The sequence below is a fragment of the Podarcis erhardii genome (assembly GCF_964252035.2).
Source record: "Podarcis erhardii genome assembly, chromosome: 10".
Classification (NCBI taxonomy): Eukaryota; Metazoa; Chordata; class Lepidosauria; order Squamata; family Lacertidae; genus Podarcis; species Podarcis erhardii.
In genome coordinates this window covers 1,902,226-1,917,868 of record NC_138500.1, presented here as the reverse complement: position 1 = coordinate 1,917,868, position 15,643 = coordinate 1,902,226, and the positions used below count along the sequence as shown (strand labels likewise).

The window sequence follows — 15,643 nt, the reverse complement described above, 5'->3', positions numbered from 1 at the left end:
TGATGATGATGATTTATTTATTATTTATATCGCACCCATCTGGCCGGGTCTCCCTAGCCACTCTGGGTGGTTCCCAACAGAACATTAAAAACAGAATAAAACTTCAAGCATTAAAAACTTCCCTAAGCAGAACTGCTTTCAGTTGTCTTCTAAAAGTCAGATAGTTGTTTATTTCCTTGACATCTGATGGGAGGGCATTCCACAGGAATTGTGGATCATCTCTCTGTAGTGATGTAGGGATATAGGAAAAGGTGAACAGGTTCTTTCTTTTTTATTGTTAACTGCCTTGGGAATAATAATAATAATAATAATAATAATAATAATAATAATAATAATTTATTATTTATACCCTGCCTATCTGGCTGGGTTTCCACAGCCACACTGGGCGGCCTCCAACAGGTTAAAAATACATTAAAACATCAGTCATTAAAAACTTCCCTAAACAGGGCTCCCTTCAGATGTCTTCTAAAAGTCAGATACAGTGGTACCTCGGGTTAAGTACTTAATTTGTTCCGGAGGTCCGTTCTTAACCTGAAGCACCACTTTAGCTAATGGGGCCTCCTGCTGCCGCCGTGCCGCCAGAGCACGATTTCTGTTCTTATCCTGAAGCAAAGTTCTTAACCTGAAGCACTATTTCTGGGTTAGCTGAGTCTGTAACCTGAAGCGTATGTAACCTGAGGTACCACTGTAGTGGTTTATTTCCTTGACATCCGATGGGAGGCTGTTCCACAGGGCGGGCGCCACCACTGAGAAGGCCGTCTGCCTGGTTCCCTGTAACCTCACTTCTCGCAGGGAGGGAACCGCCAGAAGGCCCTCGGACCTCAGTGTCCAGGCTGAGCGATGGGGGTGGAGACGCTCCTTCAGGTCCACAGGGCCGAGGCCGTTTAGGCCTTTCAAGGTCAGCACCAACACTTTTGAATTGTGCTCAGAAACGTCCTGGGACCTTCGGGGCTCCCTTCCCACTCTACAATTCTCTGATTCCACGTCTTCCTCTAGGCCAACGACTACACAGTGGAAATCTCCCAGAAGCCTGGCCTGGAGGAGGGCATGGACACCATGGCTCTGCGCCTGCTGACCCAGGACAAGGCACACGACCGTTTCCGCACCTACACGGCTCCCTCGCTCGGCCAGCCCTGAAGCCTCTCCTCCTGCGCGCATGCGTGTTTGTGTGTATATATGTGTATATATCTCTGTACAGCTTCTGCACCCTCCTTTCCCCACTCTGCTTCGACCCTCTTCTCTTTGCCACAATAAACTCGCGCGCTGGAGTCCATTCCTGGGTTTCCTTTCTGAGCGCCGGGCAAAACTCGGGATCTGTCCCTTCCGGGATTTTGTTTCCGTTGGGAGCATGGGGGTCAAGATGTGCAAGCCGAGGGGTCCCGCTCTGTCTGGTCCCTGTTTGGAACCTGGAGGCCGGCTGGAACAAGAGCTGCACTCATTGAGTTTGGGTGACGCTGGTTTTGTTCCTTGCAGCGCAGTTTGAGGAAGGGCAGCTCTGCAGTGGTTAAGCTTTACTGCGCATGAGATTAAAGGCTTCTGTGCAGCCGAAGTATTTGTCTGCACAGGAGGTAGTCTGCTATATAGTATCTCTCTTCTGGCCACGGAAAGCAGCAGGAGCATTTGGTCACTAGGAAAGCTACCCGCCATTAGAGGGTTCATGCTCCAGGTTTGCCTCTGCATTCCCAGAAGCCACAACCGGCCAGACACATAAGTGCTGCTCTTGGAAATGCAAAGAGTGGGCAACACTCCCAGAGTTACAACCATTTCAGCCGTAAACTGGAGGCTACAGAATTACACATGCTTCCCGCAAGACACCAGGTGTACCGGGAATCTGTTGTTATACAGTGGTACCTCGGGATGCGAACGGGATCTGTTCCAGAGCCCTGTTCGCATCCTGAACAGAACGTAAGACACATGTGCGCGGGTAAAGTTTCGCCACTTCCGAGCATGCCATCATTTTGAGCGTCTGTGCATGCGCGAGCGGCGAAACCCAGAAATAACACGCTCCGTTACTTCCGGGACGACACGGAGCGCAACACGAAAATACTTATCCTGAAGTGTATTTATCTCGAGGTATGACTACTGGCAGGGAAGCCTACAGAAATAATTAAAAAGGAAATATAAAAAGAACCCCAAAGCTACTAAATCGCAAGGCTGACTAGCATTAAGGGGCACCCCCCGCCCCCTGGCTGTGAGTCCAGGAAGCCCTTTCCTTACCTGGCCTGACTCGAGCTGCAAAAGTAGAGGTTGCTGAACAGACTCTTGGGCTGGGGAGCTGCTGTTGGTTTTTTGTATCTTCGTTTACGGACTTAATGGCAGGTAAAGGGACCCCTGACCATTAGGTCCAGTCGCGGCTGACTCTGGGATTGCGGCACTCATCTCGCTTTATTGGCCGAGGGAGCCGGTGTGCAGCTTCCGGGTCATGTGGCCAGCAGGACTAAGCCGCTTCTGGCGAACCAGAGCAGCGCACGGAAACACCGTTTACCTTCCCGCTGGTAAGTGGTCCCTATTTATCTACTTGCACTCTGACGTGCTTTCGAACTGCTAGGTTGGCAGGAGCAGGGACCGAGGAACGGGAGCTCACCCCGTTGCGGGGATTCGAACCGCCGACCTTCTGATCGGCAAGTCCTAGGCTCTGTGGTTTAACCCACAGCTCCACCCGCCAGGTGCAAAATGCGCCCAGGTGAATTTCAAACGCTGGCGTTGATCAAAGGGCTGAAGCGCCAAGAGCAAAGACGTTTGGGACTTTTCAGTTTGGCGGGGGGGGGGGAGAGAAAAGGGGAGGATATAGAATGCATGTATGGAGAAGGGACAGATGTTTCTCAGACTGCAGCTCAGATGGGGGGGGGGGCGAGATTCAGGCCAGACAACAGCATATTTAAACCGGATTTCACTGTTGCAAGAAGTGATGGTCCCCAACTTGGATGATCTTAAAAGATATTTTAAAACTTAATGGAAGTCAAGATTGGTCAAAATTAGCAGCTGCTGTGGCTGTCTGTCAGACTGCAGGAGAAGGGATGAACCAGCATCCCTGGGAGGGAAAAGCAAATCCTCGCCCCTCAAATGTACCCCAGATTAACCAAACTGCTGCAAGCAGAGACGCCCATTTTATAGTGGGGGGCACCTGCGCTTAACCTGGGGGCTTTGTGCTTCAGAGGGAAAGAATCGGAGCAGCAGGGGTGCCCATCCACAAACAGTAGCTCTTTGGAAAGCAATCTTGAAAGCCTTTGCTGCAGCTCTTGGAAACCACAGCGGACAGACAAAGAAGTATGTTTGCGTTTGTTAAAAAGCACCCCAAAGTATTTTGTAGGAAGCAAAGCAAACCTCTCTTCTCCCCCAGGTAACCCAGTAAATGAACACACGCAATATCAGTGAGTAGCAATGTAATTTCTCCCTTGACATAGCCTCCGGAACTCACCACCACAAGGTGCCAAGACAGAAGCTTGTAAGTGGAAACAGCCCCCTCCCTTCAAAAGAGCGGCATTGAGAGAGCCCACCTGCCAGGCCTCCGTCTCAGCCAAAGAGGCTCTGGTAGGTGTCCATGTGTCCCTCCACACTCTTAGCAATCTGCGCCTCCGTTTTGTTCCGGTTGTAATAGTCCAGGAAGAGCCCGTCTGGGCTGAGCAGGTAGATGATCACGGTGTGGTCCACAATGTAGTCGCCGTCCTCGTCTCTGGGGCCGGCGCTGGCGTAGACCCGGAAGGCCCGGCCCACTTCCCGCACCTGCTCGGGGGTGCCCGTCAACCCCAGGAGGCGCGGGTGGAAATCTCGGACGTACTTGGCCAGCGCAGGGACGTCGTCCCTCTCGGGGTCGACTGTGATGAAGACAGGTTGGACTCTGGGCAGGTGAGATTTGCCATCCAGCAGTTCCACCACGCGGCTCATCTTCTCCAGCTCCTCGGGGCAGATGTCCGGGCAGTGGGTGAAGCCAAAGTAGAGCAGGACCCAGCTGCCCCGCAGGTCGGCCTTGGAGCGGGGCCGCCCCGTGTGGTCCAGCAGCCGGAAATCCCCCTGCCCGAGGGCCAGCTTCCGCAACTCCTCAATGCGCCTCAGTTTCTCCTGCCGGAGTTTCTCTTTCCGCAGGTACAGCCAGCCGGCCAGGATGCCGCCACCAAAGAGGGCCGTGATGAGCAGTCGAGTCTTGAACGGGAGGCGGGGGCCGGACGAGAGGCTCTGTGGGGTCCCCTGGGAGAAAGACCTCCAGCCGGCCGCATGCCGCTGTGTCCTGCTGGGGTGCGAAGCCCCTCTCGCTCCCAGACAGGCCCCCAGGGCTGCGGAGTTAGAAGCGCTCTTTTCCAAGGGATTCAGCAGAGATGCCTGCCAACCTGTGCCACCAACCAAAGATGCAAGCCGGCTGTGCCAGGCTGCCTGGAAGCGGCACCTGGCTTGTTTGCAGAGAAACGGGCATCTTCTTCTCCCCCAAAGGTGGGAGGTCTGGCCTGGCACCACATGCCAGAGGCTCGGGCTGACAAAGGACCGAAGCATCCCGGACAAATCTGGAAGGAGAAAACCTTATGTGCTTAATTAATAATAATAATAACTTTTTATTTATACCCTGCCCTCCCCAGCCAAGACCAGGCTCAGGGCGGCTAACAACTAATAATAATAAAAAGTTGATTAAAATACAATTTAAAAGATTAAGATATAACATTAAAACATTCGGGTGCAATCTCTTCATAGGAGGAGAAAGGAAAAAGAAAGGGGGAGGGAATCAAACTAATTCTAAGCCAAAGGCCAGGTGGAACAACTCTGTCTTACAGGCCCTGCGGAAAGAAATCAGATCCTGCAGGGCCCTGGTCTCATGAGACAGAGCGTTCCACCAGGCCGGAGCCAGTGCTGAGAAGGCCCTGGCTCTGGTTGAGGCTAAGCTAACTTCCTTAGGGCCCGGGACCTCTAGGGTGTTGCTATTTATGGACCCTGAGGCTCTCCGTGGGGCATACCAGGAGAGGCGGTCCCGTAGGTACGAGGATCCTAGGCCGTGAAGGGCTTTAAAGGCCAAAAGCAGCACCTTAAATCTGACCCTGTACTCCACCGGGAGCCAGTGCAACTGGAAAAGCACTGGGTGAATATGCTCCCATGGCAGGGACCCCGTGAGGAGCCTCGCTGCAGCATTCTGCACCCGCTGGAGTTTCTGGGACAGCTTCAAGGGCAGCCCCACGTAGAGCAAATTGCAGTAGTCAAGCCTGGAGGTGGCGATTGCATGGATCACTGTGGCCTGGTCAGGGTGGGATGGCCATCCATTAACAGATAGAGCTGAGTGTCATCAGCATATTGGTAACAAGCCAGCCCAAAGCTCTGGATAATCTGGGCAAGGGGGTGCATAAAGATGTTAAAAAGCATTGGGGAGAGGATTGCGCCCTGGTGCGACGATATCTCCCTCCCTAGTGCCACCCTCTGTCCCCGACCAGAGATAAAAGAGCACAGCCATTTAGGGGCTATGCCCTGTATCCCCACATCGGCGAGGCGGTGGTCCAAAAGATCATGATCGACCATGTCAAAGGCTGCTGACAAATCAGCAGTCCCAACCCTCCTCGATCCAATTCAATTTATGCCCTTGCATTTGTGGGGCGCACAGGGGTTTCCCCCTGCCCACATTTTTCCCTCAACCAGCCTATGTTGCAGGTTGGACAGAGCCACAGCAACTGGTCCCCGGTCCCCCAGCAAACTTTGCGGCCGAGCAGGAGCTCGCACCGGCGCAGTGTGCAAGCTTTCATGAAACACCAGGTTCTTCCTCAAGCTAGGTAGTTCCAAAAAAGGCAAGGAAGAATTGGAGAGCGTCGGAGCAGTGGAGCGATGTTAGACTGGAAATGCTAACAGGAGCTTTTATGGAATCTCCCCTTATCAGGGAAGGTCCCCAGGGGAGCCGCTGCCTCTCAGCCAACCTCGCAAGATTGTTGTGAAGATAAAAATGGGGAAAACAATTGCATGCCAAGTTGAGCTCCCTGGAGGAAAATGGTGGGCCATAAATACAATTAATAGCAATAATTAACAAGAAGCCTTCTGTTAAGGGAAATAGGGGTACAAGGATCCTACCATTGGCTCCCAGTACGTTTCCGAGCACAATTCAAAGTGTTGGTGCTGACCTTGAAAGCCCTAAATGGCCTCAGTCCAGTATCCCTGAAGGAGCGTCTTCACCCCCATCGCTCAGCCCGGACACAGAGGTCCAGTGCCGAGGGCCTTCTGGCGGTTCCCTCCCTGCGAGAAGCCAAGTTACAGGGAACCAGGCAGAGGGCCTTCTCAGTAGTGGCACCCGCCCTGTGGAACACCCTCCCACCAGATGTCAAAGAGAACAACAACTGTATGACATTTTGAAGACATCTGGAGGCAGCCCTCCTTAGGGAAGCTTTTAATGTTTGATGCATTACTGTATTTTAATATTTTGTTGAAAGCCGCCCAGAGTGGCTGGGGTATAAATAATAAATAATAATAATAATAATAATAATAATAATAATAATTACCATTCATCTGGGAATATGGAATGTGAAACCACTCTAGCGCTCTTCTCCCAAAGATCTATGGGTGAGGAAGGGGGCAGGAGAGAAAGGCAGGCAGAGCAGAGAGATTTTACCTATGAGATAGCTCATAGGTAGTGCAGCAGTTGAAGCTGGCCTGTGGGTGGTGAGTTTAAGTCCATCCCCTGCTGTGGATTCAGAAAGTCCAATTTTTTGGCCTCGTATCTCCACTTTTGCAGCTCAGGACAGTCACTCCGGGCGGCTTCAAGAGCCACCAAGGCACAGTCCCCAAGCCCACCCTTTCCTTTCCACAGAGGCCATTCTCTGCCCACTGCAGCTGGATCCCTGTTGCTGGAAACTGCAGAAGGAAAGAATCGCTCGTGTTCAGACCCTGCTGGACCAGGTGGGCCATTAGCCTGATCCAGCGAGGAGGATTTAAATTTGTATAATTGTTCTTTCCTAAGGCCCCCTCCTCGCTTCCTTCTGGGGCGACCCTCCCCCTCCCCCTCATCAAACAGGGTCCTAACTCAAAAAACCCTGGGAAGCCTCAAAGGTCTTTCGGGAACTGGGAGGGGGAGCAGATCCTGCTGGAGGAAGGAAGGGGGTGCAATGTGAAAATGCCCCCCCAAATTTAACCCCTTCCCTGGGACGCTTTGAGGAGAAAGAGGCAGAGCTCATGCGATCCTTGTGAGGATGTTGGCAGGCAAAGGTTTGCGAGGAAGAGAAGCGGAAATTGTTGCTCTCTTTGACCACCTTTCTCTTTTCGGCTGGGTTTCTCCACCTGTCAACCTTCTGGCAGGCAGAAATTCAGCAGGTGGGGATTGACCCTTGCCATGGATTGCTTTGAAGTCATTTCTGCACCAGGGAAAGTAAAATTTAGCCCAGTTCCCCCCCCCCCACCTGTCCAGTAGCAACTTAGAGACCAACTAAGTTAGATACTGGTATGAGCTTCTGTGTGCATGCACACTTCTCCAGATGGGTACGACTGGAAGGAATTTATTTTATTTCTTAACTTATTTTATTTTGTTTCGATTACGGCAGAGCAACACAGCTACCTACCTGTAACCAGAACCCTGCTCTCCTTTTCCTCTGATCCCTCCTTTTCCCAACTCAAACCTGGGGGGGGGGGGTTCTCCTCTGATCTCCTCCCCCCCCCCCGTGAACCAAGCAGGGCTTGGACCCCCTGCAGGCTCTCAATTCCCCCCCCCACGCAATGCATCCCCCTCCCCAATGCACCCCTCCCCTCCCCCAATGCATTCCCTCCCCCAATGCACCTCCCCTCCCCCAATGCACCCCTCCCCTCCCCCAATGCATTCCCTCCCCTCCCCCAATGCATTCCCTCCCCCAATGCACCTCCCCTCCCCCAATGCACCCCTCCCCTCCCCCAATGCATTCCCTCCCCCAATGCACCTCCCCTCCCCCAATGCACCCCTCCCCTCCCCCAATGCATTCCCTCCCCCAATGCACCTCCCCTCCCCCAATGCACCCCTCCCCTCCCCTCCCCCAATGCATCCCCTCTCCCAATGCACCTCTCCTCCCCCAATGCACCCCTCCCCCAATGCACCCCTCCCCCGCATCTGCTCCCTCCAGCCACGTGCTTCCTCCTTACTTCCGGGTTCTCCTGCCGGCGGACACCTTGGGCTCGACCTCGCCGATTCTGCGCATGCGTGCTTGGGTGTCCCGCCGGCTCCACCTCCTCGGCCCTCCCCTTCTCCCTGCCTCGCCTGTTCCCCGGAGCGGCCAGCGGAGGGAGCTCCAGCGCCGCGCGAGGGGAAGGGGGGGGAATGGGCTGACTTTTTCTTTCTTTTTCTTTCCCCCCAGAATTAGTTTTTATTATTATTATTATTGCAGATTGGCTGTTGTTAAGGAGATGTTGCACGCTTCCATAGTATTATTTACTTATTGCACTTGCACCGTTTCTCCTCCTTCCTTGCATAATTTCACCTTGAGAGAGAGAGAAAAAGCGGTGAGGTGCAAATGCAATAAGTAAATAATACTGTGGAAGCGTGCAGCAACTCCTTAACAACAGCCAATCTGCAACAACAACAATAACAACAACTAATTATGGGAGGCTGGGCTGATCGCGGAAGAATGGATGCTTTTGAATTCTGGTGCTGGAGGAGACTCTTGAGAGTCCCATGGACTGCAAGAAGATCCAACCTCTCCATTCTGAAGGAAATCAGTCCTGAGTGCTCACTGGAAGGACAGATCCTGAAGCTGAGGCTCCAAGACTTTGGCCACCTCATGAGAAGAGAAGACTCCCTGGAAAAGACCCTGATGTTGGGACAGATGGAGGGCACAAGGAGAAGGGGACGACAGAGGACGAGATGGTTGGACAGTGTTCTCGAAGCTACAAGCATGAGTTTGACCAAACTGCGGGAGGCAGTGGAGGACAGGAGTGCCTGGTGTACTCTGGTCCAGGGGGTCACCAAGAGTCGGACACAACTAAACGATTAAACTACAACAACCCCCTTCCTTGTCTAGTTTTGCACAAGCCCTGGTCGATTCAACCCTTGGGCCAAACAGAATGAGAAGGGGGAAAAGGACAGGTTTGCAAAGGAGCAATGGGTAGTAGTAGTAGTAATAATAATAATAGTAATAATAATAATAATAATAATACCCCGCCTATCTGGCTGGGTATAGGGATGTGAGTGGCGCCGTGGGTTAAACCACAGAGCCTTCTGGACCTTGTAGAGGGGCTGGGAGCTGGGGGCACTGTCATACAGTGGTTCCGCTCCTTCCTCCTGGGCCGTGTTCAGAAAGTGGTGGTGGGGGGTGAGTGTTCAGACCCCTGGGCCCTCACTTGTGGGGTGCCTCAGGGTTCCGTCCTCTCCCCCATGCTTTTTAACACCTATATGAAGCCGCTGGGAGAGATCATCAGGGGGTTTGGACTGGGTGTCCATCAATATGCGGATGATACCCAGCTCTACCTCTCTTTCAAATCAGAACCTGTGAAGGCTGTGAAGGTCCTGTGTGAGTGTCTGGAAGCTGTTGGAGGGTGGATGGTGGCTAACAATTTGAGGTTGAATCCTGACAAGACAGAAGTACTGTTCTTCGGGGACAGAAGGCAGGCAGGCGTGGAGGATTCCCTGGTCCTGAATGGGTTAACTGTGCTCCTGAAGCACCAGGTGTACAGCCTGGGAGTCATTCTGGACTCACAGCTGTCCCTGAAAGCACAGGTTAATTCTGTGTCCAGGGCGGCTGTCTACCAGCTCCATCTAGTACACAGGCTGAGACCCTCCCTGCCCGCGGACTGTCTCGCCAGAGTGGTGCATGCTCTAGTTATCTCCCGCTTGGACTACTGCAATGCGCTCTACGTGGGGCTACCTTTGAAGGTGACCCGGAAACTGCAATTAATCCAGAATGCAGCAGCTAGACTGGGGACTGGGAGCGGCTGCCAAGACCACATAACACCGTTCCTGAGAGATCTGCATTGGCTCTGATACGGAAGGGGGGGGCATGCCTTTCTTCACCCTTCCGCCGGTCACCAGAGGGTCCGAGGCGATGACCTCAAGGGCACCCAGCCCCACGTGGACCCCTCAGCCCCCACACCGTTGCACAAGCACCACACTCTACCCCAAGCCCCATAAATAAAGTGCCTTTTCCCTTTTCCGCTATTACGGGCGAAATAAGCCCAATGTATCTATTTTGTTTCCAACCTCAATTATCAATATAACATGGACTAAAATCTTTAAAAATTTGTATAAAATCAACCACAACTCCGATTTTCTTGCTTTTGGTGCCAATCGGCTCAGTCTCTCCAAGACTCCATGACACACACCCCCCTGACTCCATGATCCCTTAAGCGAGGTGTCACATACTCTCAGGAAAACCCTAATCCTGTCAAATCACTCTGCCAAGCCTTTCCTCCGAGCAATGCCAGGTGGCAGACTATGCATATTTGGGACCATTGTCTTCTCATCACCGGTACTCAGGATGTGCTTATCTGCGCATATCTCCAGCTCTGCATATTCCTCCTGCCTCCTCCATATGTTAATCCGTGTAACCCAACCTTTTCTTAATGTATTCATGATGTAATCTGTGTAACCCAACCTCTTCTTAATGTATTCATGATGTAACTGGGATGTATTTTGCACTGTATTCTGGGACATGGAGGGAAGTTTTAAAAGTTCATGTCACCCCTTTCTCGCTGTTCAATCTTGCCTTGAACCTGTTGCGCAATAAACTTGGATCTTCTGCAGTTTGCTCCTGTCTCCGGCTGAGCTCATTTTCCTCCGCAGGGACCCACGGACTTAGTCCGACGAGCTGGGTGGCAGAAGAGCCTTGCACCCAGATTTTACCGTAACAGCTCCCAGTACGTTTCCGAGAACAATTCAAAGTGTTGGTGCTGACCTTTAAAGCCTTAACGGCCTCAGTCCTGTATCCCTGACGGAGTGTCTCCACTCCCATCGTTCTGCCCGGACACTGAGGTCCAGCTCCGAGGGTCTTCTGGTGGTTCCCTCATTGCAAGAAGTGAGGTTACAGGGAACCAGGCAGAGGGCCTTCTCGGTAGTGGCGCCCACCCTGTGGAACGCCCTCCCTTCAAATGTGAAGGAAATAAGCAGCTATCCTATCTTTAAAAGACATCTAAAGGCAGCCCTGTTTAGGGAGGTTTTTAATATTTAATTCTTCACTGTTTTTAACACTCGATTGGGAGCCGCCCAGAGTGGCTGGGGAAACTCAGCCAGGTGGGCGGGGTATAAATAATAAATTATTATTGTTGTTGTTGTTGTTGTTGTTGTTGTTGTTATATTATCATTATCATTATCATTATCATTATCATTATTATTAAGGCTGCATGGCATTTAAGAATGAGACTGTGAGTTTATCTTTATCTTCTGCATATACCATTTGCTACATTTCTTAAATGTGACAATTTTGTGCTATAGAAGGAGGGGAGTGACATATAAGAGGACACAGGGGGTTAAATTCTGAGGCGAGAGGAACCCGGAAGCTGCTTTAAGACCCAGAAGTGGTGAAAAGCAAGCTATAGTCTGTGTTCTAGGATTATGATAATATTTTATTCTCTTGCTGATTATGCTGTTTTCAATGTGCATTTTATATTTCCCCTCCTTTAGCAATGTTTTCTTCTGAATGAAGCTGAACTGTGACACACACCCCAAAAGAAAAAAATCTCAGCAAGGTGTTTGTTACAGAAATTACAAGGCGGGGTGGGGCACATCCTTAAAGTTGTTAAATGTTACAAATATTATGCCTGAATGTATCCTTTTGGCTTGACAGCTCAGGGAAGATACCTAGCTTTAAAAAATCATATAAAATCAACTCCTTTGCCAGTTCCCTCCATTCCAATGCTATTTTGCCCCTGGAAAAGGGACTCTTTTTTCCTGCCACCTGTCGGACTTGGGTTCGACGGAGCTCCTCCGATGATGATTAATGACCTGAGCCTTTCATGAGGCTCCAGGCACACTCCCCATTCAGCAGAGTATCCAGCACGCAGGGAAGGACGAGAAGTTTATTAGCTACATTGCTAAAGAGTTTTGTTTCTAACTACGCAGACAGAAAAGAAATATACATGCTCTCTCTGTGAAAGCAGAGAGCAACTGAAAAACAAAGGGACAGGAAACAGTAACATCACATCCGTCTCCTGTCTTCCGTGAGACTTCCAACAGTCTGGAATGCCCCTGGAATGCCAAACAGAGTCCTGTGACTCCAAGAGCACGGCACACACAGAAACCAGCACCACCTCCCCAAGGGTGAAGATGTGTAGACACACCTCCTACCCCAGGAAATGCCCAGAGGTGACAATTGCTGGGCTCACTGTTAGCCAAGGGAAGCCAAATCTCATCACCAGACTTGTCTCAGGCTGCAGACATGCAAAGGAAGTTCTGTTGCACTTTTGGGTGGTGGGTACTTGAGACATGTTTGCCTAATCTTGTACTTGGGTGTTGCCCTGACATATCTGCCTATGCTAATCTTGTGTAACCCTCCCCTTTCTGACATTTTAGTGATGTAGCAATGATGTATGGATGATGCTGTGCGAACTGAATCCTGGGATTTGGTCGGAAGGTTTTAAAAGTCAATGTCGCCCCAGGGTCAGAGTTCCCTCACTGCTGTTTGAACCAGTTGCACAACAATAAAGGATCTCAGTCTACTGACTGCTCTTTGCTCCAAATTGCTTGGCTGGAATTTCCTTCGTTTACTGACCGCACGGACCCGCGGGGGACTTGTACCCTGGCGAGCTGGGCTGTTGAATAGTCTCTCAACCCATAATTTTCTTTAACATGTTGAAAGGTCCTCTCCCATTCCCAATATTGACTGCCTGTTATAAAATCGTTGGACTCTTATCTCCTCCTGGCTCCTGAGTTTATTGGCCAGACCTAGGAGTTTTTATAGCCTTTGGGGGTTTACAGTGGTACCTTGGTTTATAACCATACAGTGGTACCTTAAGTTAAGTACTTAATTCATTCCAGAGGTCCGTTCTTAACCTGAAACTGTTCTTAACCTGAAGCACCACTTTAGCTAATGGCGCCTCCTGCTGCCGCTGCGCTGCACGATTTCTGTTCTCGTCCTGAAGCAAAGTTCTTAACCCGAGGTACTATTTCTGGGTTAGCAGAGTCTGTAACCTGAAGTGTATGTAACCTGAAGCGTATGTAACCACAGGTACCACTGTAATCCATTCCGGAGGTCCGGTTGTAAACCAAAACAGGTTGTAACCCAAGGCGTGCTTTCGCCAATGGGGACTCCCCCCCCCCAAATGGGTTGTAATCCAAAAAAAGGGACACAGACTTCGGCGTTTGACTTGGTTGTAATCCAAAACGGTTGTAATTCAAAGCAGTTGCAAACCAAGGAACCACTGCACATTTGGTGGCATGACTCAGATAAATTGAGGCTTTCTTTGAGCCCACCCAGCTGTGGGTGCCTGAACCGAGGGAGCCGTGGGCTGTGGCTCTGTGTGTCTCGGCCAGCTGTGGGCGCCTCAAGCAGGCAGCAGCAGGCTCCCAGCTCTGTGAATGTCTACGTATTGTCTCTAACTCGGCCAAGAGGGGCTGAGGCTGTGAGGAAAGTTTTCTCACTTTGTGTTTTGCTTGAAGGCTCCTGTCCGGCTGAGGGCTGGGGCTGCAGAGATCGGGCTCTCTCCCCCCTTGGCACAACTGCGAGTTCTCTGCCCAGGACTGGCAGGCTGCGCAGCCGAGGGGGGCATTTATTTATGAGTCTTTCCTTTCTATAGGCTTTCTCACCGTGGGCCTTGCTGGCCACCAGTCTCTTTTCAAAAGGCTTTCCCCTGATCTTTTATTTTATCTGCAACATGTCGGAAGGGCAGGGAGTCCCCCTTGTGTACAACTTAAGCAGGAGGGCATAAGGGGGGGGGTCACACTCACAGGAGGAATGGACTCCATTACAAGGCATGGTGAATAATTTTGGCAAATTCAAATGCAAATACAGTGGAGTGATGAACCCCAAACAAGTGAGAACTCCCTGCGGACAGCCCCCCCCCCCCGGGGCTCGTAGGACCTGGACCTAACAAACCAGGTCTTTAGAAGCATGACAAAACACCATGGGGGTTCGGAGCAGTTTGCATAGGCAGACTCCTGGGTAGCAGTCCTGAGAGAGAGCCCTACAGAAGTTGAAAGGACAGTATTGTACCTCGCTGATGGTGCAGTGGGCACTGAAGGAGGCAGAAGTAATCAAACCCCAAAAGAAAGAGCACTTTTCCAGAGGAGAGGAGAAAATGAAAGAACCGACCTGGCCCCCAATGGCTCCCATATCAGCCTTTAATTGGCCAGACCTAGGTGTTTCGATAGCCTATGGGGGCCTACAAGACCCAGACTCCGAGCCTTCTTCCCTTGGGGGTTCCCCAGCTGGTGCCTCCCCCCCTTTTCACCCAGCTAGTGCATGACAGCAACAGCAGCAGCAACAACAACAGTAAATTCAGTACGATAATAATATGCACACTGGTCCTCTGGCAGGAAGAATAATAACTTCTGGGACTATGGAAAAATACTATCTTCCCCAAACCCCAGAATAAGCAGGAACTCTGGGGTTGCCCCATGGGGTTCGTGAGGGAAGATGGGCCCCCCCAGGAGACTTCCCTGGTACCTGCAGCCCCTCCTTCCCCCTCTTGCAATAAGGCTTGGGGTGGGGAATCTCCCATTACATTACAGTATTTTAAGTTTTCTTCAGAATGCGTGGGAGGCAGGGAGAAGTTCTAGTGAAGAAGCAGAGTTTGGAGATCACACATGGTGGGGGTGAGAAAGTTTGGTGCAAAAACCAGTCACACACAGATGCATCCGTCTTCCATGCTTGAATACAGCAACTCCAGGGCATGAGCGAAGTATCAGGGGATAGGGGCCATGTATAGAGCAATTCCCATGCTGAGGTCATAAACACACACAGAGGCAGCAGGACTTCTTCAGTAATAGTTTACTGAGCTTTGAAAGCACACACTTCTCACTGGGTCCCCAGCGAGGCACAGAACTTAGTTCCTGAGAGCAAATCCAGTTTCAGCAGTAAAAAAATACAGCACACAAGATATCTAAGTCAGGCACACACACCGGCAGAAGGGAGGAAGGGAGGAAAGAGGCTGGAAGGACACAGGGCAATGGAGGTGTGTTTCCCTTCATGTGGTTTTGGAGGGAAGTCAGCAACTCGGCATCTGCTGGGGCTTCACGAAGCAAAGCTTTCTGCCGGCTGCTTCCAGACAATGAGCATCCTGGAAACACACACTGTGATCTGTGGTGTGTTGCCATATCCATTGTTTTTGAAAGGTTATCACGATGTGGTCAAGAAACCAGTATTGGACAATATATCGCCCAGCCCTCACTGACCACCAAGTAATCCAGATAAACCCTCTCCCCTCCTCTATTGAAAGATATATTACATCTTCACATACACAACATGTGTTAAAGACCGATTTCCTCCTGAGTTCATTTCTGTGAAGAAAAGAGTGGACTCTGAGAGAAAGACCTCCAACACTCCATACATCTAAATGGGTTCTTACATGTGAGAGTCTCTGAAGGTTCCTTAAACACTCCATTGTAAATAAAGCACTTTTTGCAATCCTTTCATTTAAACTGCTTCTCCTCTTTGAGTTTGTTGATGGTTAGAAGGGTTTCAACTCCTAAAGTTCTTCCTGTCTGTGAGTCTGTTGATGTAGAATTTCCACTAGGACTAAACCTCTATCTACTTTCCTGATATTTATAAGGTTTGGCTTTTGTGTGAGTTTGTCTGAC

General features: G+C 50.9%; 2 protein-coding genes across 6 annotated transcripts in view; one reads left to right on the top strand and one right to left on the bottom strand.

The window, feature by feature from the left end:
• NCAPH2 (non-SMC condensin II complex subunit H2) overlaps nucleotides 1-1,271 on the top strand; it is a 33,474-nt gene extending 32,203 nt beyond the window's left edge. For all 3 annotated transcript variants that reach the window (XM_081879906.1, XM_081879904.1, XM_081879905.1), the window contains exon 21: nucleotides 997-1,271. In XM_081879906.1, the coding sequence (XP_081736032.1) occupies nucleotides 997-1,137 (141 nt within the window). In that variant the 3' untranslated portion in view covers nucleotides 1,138-1,271. The remainder of the gene's footprint in view (nucleotides 1-996) is intronic.
• A 2,097-nt stretch (nucleotides 1,272-3,368) lies between these two features.
• SCO2 (synthesis of cytochrome C oxidase 2) lies at nucleotides 3,369-8,151 on the bottom strand. 3 transcript variants are annotated; one of them, XM_081880155.1, is made up of 2 exons: nucleotides 8,062-8,151; nucleotides 3,369-4,496 (listed from the first exon to the last, which is right to left on the bottom strand). In XM_081880155.1, the coding sequence occupies exon 2, from the start codon at nucleotides 4,483-4,485 to the stop codon at nucleotides 3,514-3,516; it is 972 nt and encodes a 323-aa protein (XP_081736281.1). In that variant the 5' UTR covers nucleotides 4,486-4,496; nucleotides 8,062-8,151; the 3' UTR covers nucleotides 3,369-3,513. The 3 variants fall into 3 exon arrangements, with proteins under 3 accessions (XP_081736281.1, XP_081736283.1, XP_081736282.1); XM_081880157.1 differs by having other exon boundaries at nucleotides 3,369-4,511; nucleotides 8,062-8,124; XM_081880156.1 differs by lacking the exon at nucleotides 8,062-8,151 and adding an exon at nucleotides 7,512-7,601.
• Between the last annotated feature and the right edge of the window lie 7,492 nt (nucleotides 8,152-15,643).

What these genes read in the sequence shown, in the direction of transcription:
- SCO2 (XM_081880155.1), bottom strand. Translation starts at nt 4,485, where the DNA reads ATGCTTCGGTCCTTTGTCAGCCCGAGCCTCTGGCATGTGGTGCCAGGC.